The following is a 12960-nucleotide window of genomic DNA, read 5'->3' as shown; positions in this document are numbered from 1 at the left end:
TGTGAGAGAGAGAGAGAGAGAGAGAGAGAGAGAGAGTTTCTCTCACGCATGCGCAGCACGAACAGTAGGTCACGAACATAGGGCTAAAAAAGACGCAATTAGCCTAAAATTGACCCCAAGCAACCCAATTTCGATCTATGTCCGTGTGCAAAAGTTTTTTCCAGGTGTAACATGAGTTTCTTTAATGTCGCTGAGGTTTTGAGATCTGCTTACCATTCTAAAGTCCTACTATTTGGAATAATTCTAGTATTAAAATAGTTTGTAATGAGCGTATAATTTCTACTGTGTTTAATGGATCAAATTTGCTAATGCTATAGAGCTTGTTTTACGAGGAAAGCGATTTCAATTAAAATTGTTCCGTCTTTTAAAAAAAAAGAAGTCAAAATCTGGACTCCAGGTGTCCAGCCTTGACCTTCATAATGAAAACAAAGAATCGAAACCTATATAACAAGTCGATACCATAATTGTGAATTCGATCAAAGATCGTATTTGCTTTGGTATATAATTTCGATCCAACAATTGATTGAAATTGAAAAGTACAGATTGCAAAAAACAAATGAACCATTAAATTTTGTCATTCTGAGGCTATCTTTCGGTAGATCTATGTCCAAGAATCCTTACTATGAACCGGTGCTTATTATAATGTGGGTCTGCTGATGTTCTCAAATATCAGGGAATATTAATTAAAGAGCCGCTAGATATTCCCAAACTCATCTCGCTTGACATTTGTACATATAATTATGTTTGTTTCATTTTGCCATGGACATTATGTAGGTGGTGACTTATGACTTTCGAACTCCGTTTCACATAAATATTGTGTCGGGTGTTTTCTGCGTTCCCACGGCGTTTATAGATCTAGTTTTTTGTGTGTTTTTTAAAATCAAAGAAGGTAAACTGCTTATTAAATATTTTTCCTTGGTTTTTTTTGTGTGATTGTTTCTGTTTCAACCGACACCGATTCGTTGTATCTGTCCACACTGATAAGTCATTTCATAACTTTTTAGGCCATGTAGCATTTGGCTGAGGACGTTTTTGCAACCATATATTATGTACGTATTGTGTTGTCAGTACAAGAGTACATGATTAAATATGCTGCTGTCAATATCCCCATTTGTCTCTCTACTGCATGCACATATGAAGCCTGGCCTTTTCTCTTTTCTTTAAATTCTATCTGTCTGTCCAGAGTAAATATATGGAAATGGTATATTATTATATTTGTACACATTTATTATTTTTATTAATTTTATTATTATTATTATTATTATTATTATTATTATTATTATATAATAATAATAATAATAATTATTATTATTATTATTATTATCATTATATTATTATTACAATTATTTATTATTATTATTATCATCATTTTATGCTTTTTGTAAAACATTGTCAGTTCATCACGAAGAATATTAAATCTAATTCATGAGAAAATCGTTACCTAAGTACTCCCAATAACTGACTTCTTTGTCTTCATTTTTTTTTCACAGATGCAATAGAAAATATTCTTGTTGCCAAAAACGAACCGAAAATGTTTTCTGAATTCGCAGTGAATATTGATATAATAAGTTTATTCGATAACCATGTAGTTGTACTCGAGATAGATCCACAGATATTTGTGTACTCGACTACTTAATAAATATCGGTCGGACGAGTGCCGCAATAGTGCCGAATGCAAAAACATAAAAAATTGATTGAAATTCTCTCTCACTTCTCACCCACGGTAGCCAGACTAGAGTTGACTAGACTCAGTATCAGTAATCTTTTTAGGGGGGAAATTAAGCCAGCCTAACTGTTTCAGGTCTCATCGACTGCAGATAAATCGCTTAGTCTAACCCTAACTCACGCATTGGCTTTTTTTTAGTCTTTCGATCTCAATTCACCATCATCGTCATTGATCTAGACTCTAGTGTTGGTCCCGGCAGCCACCACCCACTCGTCACCGCCCCGCTCACAATAAAAAGAACAAGATGTGTGTGAAAGTGAAGTGCAGCAAGTGTGGCAAGTTCACATGGAGAGGTTTGTATTCCTGAGTTTAATGATACCCTACTGAGGTCTAGATTTAAGCTACGACTTGTTCTTAAAAGGACCAGACATACGGCACGGACACTGACACTGATCTAGACAGATCCATGTGTCTCGGTTCCAAGCTCAGGAGGGCTCCGACAGGGGTAATATAGCGAGAGAGATGGTGATGCCTTGCCATAGCCAATAGATTTAGTCTCTATGGTAGGGATGGCGATAAGGAGACAATTGAGTAATTGAGAAAAAGATAAGCCTGATATTAGATAATGATTTGTGGTTGTGTGAATCCTGGAGTAGCCTATCCTACTTTGAAAAAAAAGTTTTTCTCTTCAATGTTTGTTTAGAACTATCATTTCGTTTCTGTGCACTTTTATCATAATATGCAGTTCATTTATATAAGTTCATATGTTTCATTTTCACAGATTTTTTTGACCAGCTACCGTGTTGTGTTGGTCAACTGTTGGTTCATTTTGCTCACCTTCATATAGCCTAATGTCAGTTGCACATTGTAATTGTTGCACTCTTTCCAACAAAGTCATCAGGTCCAACAATTGATTTAGCTGGATTCAAGGCCCTGGTGAAAGGCAGGGTAGTATAATTTTCAATTGATAATGACAGGGTCGTAAATATTTTGCACTACAGGCACAAGTATAAAGGGAAGTAACAAGTAGTTTCCTGAAATTATTACAGAATATGAAAGGTTGCCTCCCTTTGCATTGGCTTCAATTATAAACTCCTGCATCTTCTGTATTGCATTTTTTGCCAAACAAGTCATGTTGCAGTGTAGGACCTAGCGTACTGTAATATCTGGTTCCACAGCCCATTGCACACATTCATTATTCATTATGTAGCCTAGATCTAGTTTTTTGTTTGGGTTTTTAAATAATTTTTCAACACCCGGGGGGGGGGGGGGGGGGGGGGGAATATGACTTATGTGTCTGTATCATCATCTTTGCTGACATTCCACTCACTGATTGCTTGTGTCTCCTCCTCCCCACCCCCCTCCCTCCCCCCATCGTGTCAAAATGTTTATTTCTCTATTTACAAATAACACAAATTATTAAATGCTTAAAACAATATCAACATCATTAAAGCATTCTACATTTGATTACCTTTACAAAAAGACACCAAATCTGTATTTTATTTGTTTGTGTAAAACTTGTTTGTATTTTTTATTTAGGAAATTTAATCCCTCAAAATTGCGGCCCTTTTGAATATCAATTCCGATGATTGATGAAGTGGGGGGGAAAATTATGACTCTAAAGGGTTAAATTGAATTCCCTTATATCATAATCCCCCCTTGACCCTCTATATATAAATCATTAGTTTGTATGCTCGTAAGGAGAAAATTTGTGTCTTATAATAATAATATATTGATTGGCACCTCGTGTCAGCAGCTCTTCGTATAACTGTGTGTGGTACATTTTCAGGAAGGCATTGCTCTAAAAATTGTAACAGTTTTAAATAACAATTTTTCAAAACCAATGGTATGAATTCGGATATATTGAACTTCTTTTGCAGCATGTTTTAATACTGAAACATTGTCAGCGATGGGACTCTTAAAAGTTTAACAGAAAGGTGGGCGTCATCAGTTTTTGTTTTCTTCTTTTTTGTAGCTGTTGAAAATCATTGGTTTCTTTCAGGTTGTGGTGCTCACGTCGAGCAAGTCATGGCGGAAATTCCACCAGAGCAACGGTGCCAGTGCCCTCGGTAGTTGGAGAAAGCTGTCGGCTCTTATCCTCTCGCAGGTGAAAAATAGTTTTTCAGTGTCACAAAATGAGTAAGGGGGCTCTTGTGGTCTAGAGGTTATGGTGTTCGCCTCTCCTTTCACCTCCTGTCCAGCTCTCTAACCATGTTCTATCGTCTGCTTTTGTCTCCACTTTCTGCCCCCTCCCCTTTGCCCCCTCGTCTGGCTTCCTGACTCTTTCTACAGCCTTTCTACTGCTACTCCTTAGCTCCTTCCTACTGCTGTCTTTCAGCCACACCCCTGATCTTATGGTAGGTAAGATAAGACCTTGCCTTCTTGATAAGGGCAAAAAATCTCTGAGGTCTTGTATGCGAGTTGCTCATGTTTAAGATCCCGTGATGGTCCTAAAATCAATAAGAGTAGGTTCGCCAGCCATCTGGGGCAAAATTAAAAATTCCTAGCCAACTGAAAATATTTAAATCCTGCATGCTCATATTTATGAACATGACCTTATGCCGTTGTGAGCACTGTAAAACGCTTACCAAAACAGACAAAAAACAAAATGAGTGACTTTCTCATTTTTCTAGTTTGGTATGGAGAGTAAGCTCTTATCATCCAGAATGACATGCTCTGTGTCGTTTCTATCTACCCTCTTCTGCCAGAGTGGGTGGTTGACAGGTGCTTTGATGTGGTTTGCTCTTTTTTTCATTTCAAACATTTATTGTCCTTCTCTCTCCTTTTTTTTTCTTTATTACTCTCTTGTAGCACTGCTAATCTTCAGCACTTATATGACCTAATTTTTCTTAATAGCAGTGCGTTGTATCACCAAGTTGGAGGATCTAGAATCTGAGTCACTCTCCAGATCAAGATTGGTAATGAAATTCCTCTACAGTACACCTACTCAATCAATCTCAATATCTGCCTCCCCAATGTTGCAGATGGTTAATTTTTTAGTATAGTGAATGAGGTAGATCTAGATCTTAAAAATGTCAGCGATATGAAAACGAATGCAAATTCTAAATGAATGACTGTGCAGATTTAATTCTGGCTCTTCTAGAAATTCCATGAAATTAATCCTGGTGATAGGAGTTCAACGACCCCATTTGTCATTAGTTACTGTGTATGTAAACCTGATCGCTTTTCTATTGCAGGGATAACATTTCAGGCCCAGTGGTCCTGTTACTGTTATAGCTGTGGGCCACTTTAGTCACTCCCCATTGATTGTGTACATATTTTATTATGTGTCATGCACCATGTGTGTGGGAGGGGGGGAGGAAAAACTTGATGTACTTTAGTGTCGATGCAAAACCAGTCAATGACTTGGTGTGACCTTGGTGTGGCACATCGTCACATTGTCTCCCTGTGGAGTGATGAGACTTTTGAACAGAAATAAATGAGTGAATGAAATGTTAGCATTTGTGGCGTAGTCTACGGTAGATCTGTAGATGTGTTCTTTTCTCAAACTATTCTATTTTTTAAAAGTCGTAAAGCGCACAGAGCATGCTGAAGAGCATGGATAGGCACTGTACAAATGCTATTATTATCACCAGTGCATCTCAAATTATTTGTAGTCAACCTCCATGAGACTAAGATACTAAAAAAAAGAAGATATAAAGATGAGGAGAAAAAAATATTACTGGAAAAAAGGAGCAATAACTGGTAGATTGGTGGGAATTTGGGTAATCTCATTCATTAATCATTAGTTTCAGTGTGGAGCTTTACCCCCCCCCCCCCCCCCATCCATAATAGGATTCGGCTATAAAAAAGATATCACGTCAGTCCCTGCAATCCTGATCCAGCTGGAGCCTACTGTAGCATCAGCATAGCCATAACATTATAAACTGCAGTAAAATAAAAATTAGTTAATTGAGATGTATATAAACAGAGTAGCAGAAATGGAACACTCCTGACACTAATGTTATTTTTATGTTAATGTATGTTAACTCTTTGATTCTAGCCTGCCACTTTAGTGGCGTTTTTGGCTCTGCCTTTCAGCAGATGGCCAGTTAAGTAGAAATTGCATGTTGTATTTCTAAACATTTTTTAAAGCCCAAGATCTACACCTGGTCATGTGCTACTTTTACTCCCTATTTTCACCCATAGCCACATTGTGATTCTCTGTCCAATTATGAATAGTTTGAGTGTTCACGCAAACAGGTTCATCATTATTTGACTGAATTATAGCCATTTTAAGGTAACATCCTTTGCGTTTGGGTGTGTAAAATTGTGGAATCCGCTGTGTGCGGAAAGAGTTTAAAAAGTTGTTGAATTTTTTTAATTTTCAGACTTTGCATTGGATGTAGTCTACTATACTAGTCATTTCATCTTTTTGTGTTATTTGAATCTTGATTGACATTTTTGTTCATTGACTTGAGCTAATAGTTCATTTGATAAGCAGCTTTCACATGAAGACTCCTTCTACTTTTCATTTCAGAGTGGCTCTGCCGATGCAGGAACCAACAAGATGCTTAAGATGGGACACAGTCCAAGAGATTGTTTTAAACCATGTTTCCTGTCTCACAGGGTCCAAAATTGATCTATGAGATGACTTTTTGGGGGGGGGGGGGGGTGAAACTTGAAAGTGGGATCTTTCATATCGTTGGTGCTGCAAGCAATCAATCCACTTAACTCAGGCCTTTTTTTTACATCCGAGACAAAAGACCTGTCTTTGTTGTATGCTGTGTTCTTTCTGTCATGAATCATGAAAAGGAAGAAAATTGTAAGCCTAGACCATAGCATAATACTGCATAGTGGTGATATTGAAAAGTGCATCTTTGGTAGAGATTTGAGAGGGTGTGGAAATATAAAATTCTCAATATTTGGATTGAAGTGGATTGTTTGCGGAAGCAACGATATATATAGATCTAATGTGGGGTCTCTTATTCAGCTCATATCAGATTCAGCTATTGCTGATATTGCTTTTCTTTGAAATGAACTTCCTGCTTATATATTATAGTGTCGTAAATATCTAGTTTTCCCTCTCTGTGTTTGCTCTTAGACTTTATAGGATGTTGATCAAAACCTTATTATATTTATTTCACCACTGTGTTTGCTTTAAATCTTTTGGCAGAGGTCCATAGTTCTAATTTTTCTGTTATTTGTATTGTAACCAAGGGACCAGTTTTCTGCATTTATAATTCACTTTTGTGCTTTTCTTCTTTTAGCTTTATCCTTTTCTTAGAGATGCCCATTTTCCAGATTTTGGAAATTTTCTAGTCTAGATTTTGTCAGACATGTGCGTCATGTCTTATTGCACTTTGTATAAAAATAGTCTCAATACAAGATGTACGAGACAATGTGATCCGTACATTTTCCGCGGGGTCCAAAATGTTCCGGATTTTTTGTTCATAGCCAGCTGGTACCCCTGGTCCATACATACCGGTATGACTTTTCCGGTGACAGCGGACAGCAATAATCTAGGCCCATTTTTTTAGAAAGGTTTCACCAAAAGTTTTTCTGTAAGAAATTATTTTCTTTACTTGAGCATGTAAATGATAATCGCGGTTTAGTTTCTTTGGAAAGGTAAATGCTAAAAAAACTTAAATTCTGCATTTTTTAAATGTGATAAATTAAGCTTGGCATATAGAGCTATCTTCATATTTTGTATGGAAAGCATTTTGTGCTTTTCTGTTTTCTCAAAGAAATTTTGTTTGAATTTTAAAGAAAGTGTTGATACGGTATCAATTATGCATCCAGACTGGACTTAGCCCTGTCCATTATTAGTATGCAGTTTTCAGCAAGCAGTTTATTTTGTTGGATTTTTATTTCCAGTATAGAATTTATATTAAAGAGGACTGTTCCTCTACGCAACCAGTGCATCCTGTTATACATCTCGTCCACTTGGATTTGCTCATCTTTTGTCCTGTTACCTTTTTAACCACATGAGGTGGTTATGATAATGCCTTTATGCTTATCTTTTATAGCTCAGCCAGTCTCCTGCCGACTATACAAACATGAAATGCAATTTTTATCAGTTGAGAGTCTGAGACAGAGTGATATTGTTAGAAAAACATAAACCAACGGGTGTTTTCCTATATATATATATATTGCCATTAATTGCCTTTCTACTCTTTGTTATGTTCTGATGTTTCCTACTCTTGTTTAAATAGATCTGAAGAAATCAACAAACCTTGTCTCGTTGTAGTTTATTTATTTATTTATTATAAAAATTATACAAAGGGCATGCTTTTGCAGTGTTTGTATTTTATTATTCCACCATAAATCGTAACTCTACTGACACAGACACCAGTGATGTCACTGGCAAATGAGCTATATTTAAAACTGCATGGACTGACCAAAGGTAAATAGCCAAGTGCAGATACACATAGTGATGATGAAAAGAATTTTGTGGGAAAATAAGATGAGAATGATTATTGTTTACTTGTAATTGTAGTGGACTTTAAAAAATGTTCCCAGAAGTTTCTACACACATGTACATGGGGGTTGGTAGATTGCCTTCGTGTTGAGTGCCTCAGGCTAAAGTTGAAAGCATGGATGTACTTCCTGTCTCATGAACGGCTTGTGTGGTTGAACTCTCTTATCCCCATTTCTTGCGCAGTGCCTTGTTTGTGTAGATCTGTACTCGTGGTGTCTGGAGGGTAATATAATTTCAGATTATTATCTCTTTATTTAGTTATCTTTAGACTTTGTCCAAAGCTAAATAAATGTCTCTGAAAACAATGAGGCACATCATCAGGAATATGCAAGTTCTTTTGTGGTTTTTTTGTGTAAAGGACATGCAAAGATAACTTATGGTTTCCTTACTCCATGAGAGTAGTTCATTTTGGTATTGCAAATTTAAATATCGTTACTTGATACTTGATATCGCACATCTTGTGTTGGTCTTGAAACATGAAAAGGTAATTTTATGAAAACTGAGAAACAATGGGCAGCATTAACCCCAATGTTGGCTAAAAGTCACAGTCACCGTAACACTACCCCCAGTTTATCTGACATAATATAACATCATTCTTTTATTTTTTTTAAATTGCTCTTTTACAATTAGAGCTCTTTATTTACGCATAATGTAGAGAATAATGATAAAATAATAAATTAAAAATAGCATTTGTATAACGCATATCCCTGCTCGACAGTAAGCTCTATGCGCTTTACCCTACACTATATTATTACCCCAGCAGACCATAGAACACTCAGAAACATTCTCAGTTTCCTGGGAAAGCAGCTGATTGAGCGCTCAAACACTTACTAACTTACAAGATCTTTTACTGTCTATAGCTGGGTACCCATTCCCACCTTGGTGAAGTGAAGAAAATTCATGTAAAGTGCCTCTCCCAAGGACATGACGTCGGGTCCCTGATGGGATTCTAACTCATAACCTTACGATTCTGAGTGTGGGAGCTTAGTTCTCTACATTTGTATGTAATTTTCTTTAGGTACTGTAATAATACTGGTGTCTGTGGTGTAACATCTTGGCTCGTGACCATCCTGCCCAAAAGACATGAGTTTGATTCCCGTAAGGAGAAGTGTATTTCTTTGACTTTTAGTGTCTTTGTTCTTTTGTTCGGATGCTGTATCCCAGTTGTATTTCATTGAGTGTGTCTGTTCTACATGTATTGTTGGGATGCTGTACCCCCCCCCCCTCTGCCTGTGCAGATCTTGACTAGCATTGGTTAAGCAGCCAGCCTCCTTAAAAGTTACCTAAATTGTGTCAATGGGGATGAAAACCATTGTTTGCTGCAAGCTGCCCTTTGTATTGGTTTTTTTTTTCACTTTGTAATTTCGATTTTACATCACAAGGATATTGAATTCTATATTTTTATAATACTAATACTCATTCCAAGTGTTCAAATTGCCGTGTGATAATAAAAGCACTGATATTTTAACACGCCAGATGATTTCGTTCTTTTTTTTTTAAAACAGCATTTAATGTGTTCTGTACTGTCTGTATATATATTGTACATGTATTATAGATTGTCTCCAGATTGACCGGTGTCTGTGGTGTAGCAATTAGATATTTGGCTGGGTGTACGCAGTAGACATGAGTTCGATTCTTCAGTGGGGAGAAACTTTTAAAGAGTTTCTCTTTCTGCTGAGTTGTTGCCTCCCTCTCAACCTAGGGTGGCCCAGACGGGCCGGGTCGGAACTCGCCTCCTAAAATACTAAATGATCTAAATTGTGTCAGTGAGGGTGTAAAAACACCTACTATTAAAAGTATTTTTTTAAAAATTCTCCAGATTAGATGATACCACTACCGTCTGTGTCACTTCATTATTGTATGCAAAAGGCCCAAGTTTGATTCCTGTAAGGGGAACATTTTTATGAAGTACATATATATATATATATATATATATATATATATATATATATATATATATATATATATATATATATATATATGTATCTTAGTCTTTTTCCAGGGATGTTGTACGTGTTTCTTTCTCTGCCTGTGTTGGCCCTGACAGGCAGGTCAATGCCCACCTCCTAAATTATAAAAACTGTGTCGATTAGATCATTAAAACTCCCTACATCAATAAAACAATTTTAAGGTGCATGTATCATTATGTTTATAGTGCCTTAAATAAAACATACCTAAACAAAAGAATAATGAGATATATTAACTTAAAAAGAAACTTCTTTATTTCTATTGTATTAAATTGTTCCTTAGTCTGTCAATATGTGAGTGGTTGGCGGGTGCTCTGGTGTGGTTTGCTCCTTCTTTCCTATCAAACATCTGTCGACTTTAGCTCTCCTCCTTTTTTGTGTATGTTACTCTTTTGTAACGCATCTATTCTTCGGCACTTATATGACCTTATTGTGTTGCAAGTGCTGTAAAACTCATACTAAAACTTTAAAAATCTGTCAATATCACAATCATTTGACTTTACATTTGTGCAATGAAGTCCACTTACAATGAATTTTGATTAGATTGTATCTCGTTTAAGATGTAATTTTTCCAATTTGTGTTTAGTACAATAAATAAGCTGAAAGCATCCGAGCATGTATTTTGCTTATGGTGAACTGTTCAGTGGCTGTGCAAGGCATAAAACAAAGTTAAAAAAAAGCTTTTCTCTCTCTCTCTCTCCTTCTTCAGGTGGTTTAAGGGGGCCTACTACTGTCCTTTCCATCCATCTGTTGTTTCAGTTCGTATTTCTTGAATTTTTCTCAGCAAAAATTTGTGTCAACATGCTCCTCTTTAAACAAGCAAACTCTGTCCCTGTCTGTCTGTCTGTCTGTCCGTCTGTCTGTCTGCCTGTCTGTCTGTCTGTCTGTCTGTCTGTCTGTCTGTCTGTCTGTCTGTCTGTCTGTCTGTCTCTCTCTCACTCTCTCTCATAAACTGTACTTTATATAAGACTGGTTTAATCCGCTGGCTTCACGTTCATCATCAGCCTTTCACTTCGGGTTGGATGAATGAGAGCTTTCCTATAATAATTAATAGAACATTCAGCAGAGACATTTTCGGATTCCCAGGAAGCATAGGCCTGCAGTGCAAGTTGCAGATTGCACATGCTCAAACACAAACTGACAAGATCTTTAACTGTCTATAGGATGCCCATTCCCACTTGTGTGAAGTGAGGAAAATTTGTGTGTAGTGCTTCTCTAAAGGACACAACGTCTCTACCCTGACGGGATTCAAACTCATGACCTTACGGTTGCAAGTCCAAGAGTTTCTGATTTCCATTGGTTACTTCTCTCTTGCCCTTTTTAACTCCCAGTGGAGCACAGGCCATCAACAACATTACTCCAGCAAAGCCTGTTCTGAGCATCTTTTTCTATCTGTTTCCATGATGTCCCCGCTTTTTCAATTTCCGTTGATACCGCTCGCCTCCATGTCATCTTTATTGGTTACTTAGTTGTATAAAATCGCTTTTTGCTTTTTCTGTTTCTTATATTGACATCAGCGTTCAAATCTTGTCTGTTATGCTTCAAGTAAGTGAAGGAATCAACTTCCTCTTGTGGTGCATCGCTCAAAGTAATCTGTGGACCTTTCATAATTTTTCAAAAGTGCGAAATTTTATTTCTCCAACGCTGTAACTGCTGAAACTGAGCTCTAATGATGGCACATTTTGGTGGTGCTTACCTGCCAATTTGATTGTTCATTGGCAGGTGTATTAGTGCCTCAAAATGAACATTTGAAAACCACAGTCATCACTTTATCATATACAGAAGTAAAACAGCTTTGAAAAAAGCTTTCGAGATGCTTATAGAAATTTTAATTTCTCTTGATGAAAAATGTTGAGTTTGAAAAACTAACAGATGGATTATTTGTCTTATGAATCGATTAGACTTTGATTCAGCCTGCGAGGCAAAACTGGCAACCGCACCCGGTCAATTTTTGTTTTTGCTTCAGAGAGATGGGTCTGTTCTGGACTCACTTAGTTTTGTGGCCAGTCTCAAAACCTCTCTTTTTTGATAATTCTCCACTCAGTCGCTGAACACTTTCTCTTTTTTCGTCAATAAGGGAAATAGGGGTCAAGAGAGAACCATCGAACATTTGCTGGCGTCTGTTTTTTGGACTGTTTTGATTGAAGTTGATGATGTGTTTGCCGTCTGAGTCCGAGTCTCCTGCCTGCTACTGACAAGGCTACTGCTGACATAGATCTAGATCTAGATCTAGTTTTACGCTACTATTCAGTCTGTTGTGTTACAGTGTTAGTTAAGACAAAATTCATATGACAGTATTGTGGTTATTGTTGATCTTAGCCTCAGTTCTCCAAGACCATTTTGTGAACCAGCTATGAGTTTCCTCCTTCCAAACCTGTGCTCGAAGAAAGAAGTTGATGAAGTCATTAGAAATACAGAGGACCTTGTTCTTGTTCTAAGATTTGGCAGAGACACAGATTCAAGCTGTTTGCGTCTTGATGATATAGTGAGTTGATTTTCACCCAGGTCTTGGTTTTTTTTATGTAAATATGATAGTTTACTGACTATGCTATGATAAAAGGTGTCATGATGTACATATATTTAGTTCGAAGTGGCTAGCCGTACTTTCTTGTACGGCTAGACTCACTTAAGTACGGCTAGACTGCCAGTCTAGCCGTACTTAGATCTAGGTTTGGTCCTATCGACTCAAGCCTGTTATGTACACAGGTCTCATTAGATCTAGATCTAGATCTAAAATCTAGATCTAGTAATTATTCAGGTTCAAATACATGCAAGTCAGTAAGGCACCTTTTTGTTTTGTCTGAAATACAAATACTTTAGGCATTTCAAACTAAAAATTTCATTTACAATTCAGCCATCAATATTAAGTACGGCTAGCCTGACAGTCTAGCCGTCCTTAAGTACGG

General features: G+C 37.0%; 1 protein-coding gene and 1 long non-coding RNA gene across 2 annotated transcripts in view; both read left to right on the top strand.

Moving 5' to 3' along the window:
* Window positions 1-1675: 1675 nt before the first annotated feature.
* Window positions 1676-7840, top strand: LOC101850055. The gene is made up of 3 exons (XR_221196.3): window positions 1676-2019; window positions 3669-3773; window positions 6147-7840. It is a non-coding gene; the product is annotated as an uncharacterized LOC101850055 (long non-coding RNA).
* A 4180-nt stretch (window positions 7841-12020) lies between these two features.
* The window catches only part of LOC101849816 (thioredoxin-like protein 4B), a 5517-nt gene continuing 4577 nt past the window's right edge, over window positions 12021-12960 (top strand). Inside the window, exon 1 of the mRNA XM_005112415.3 lies at window positions 12021-12539. Coding sequence (XP_005112472.1) covers window positions 12408-12539 — 132 coding nt within the window. The 5' untranslated portion in view covers window positions 12021-12407. The remainder of the gene's footprint in view (window positions 12540-12960) is intronic.

The sequence above is a fragment of the Aplysia californica genome, unplaced genomic scaffold (genome assembly GCF_000002075.1).
Source record: "Aplysia californica isolate F4 #8 unplaced genomic scaffold, AplCal3.0 scaffold01266, whole genome shotgun sequence".
Lineage (NCBI taxonomy): Eukaryota > Metazoa > Mollusca > Gastropoda > Aplysiida > Aplysiidae > Aplysia > Aplysia californica.
Note: the sequence above shows the minus strand (reverse complement) of the source record. Positions and strands in the feature narration are given on the sequence as shown.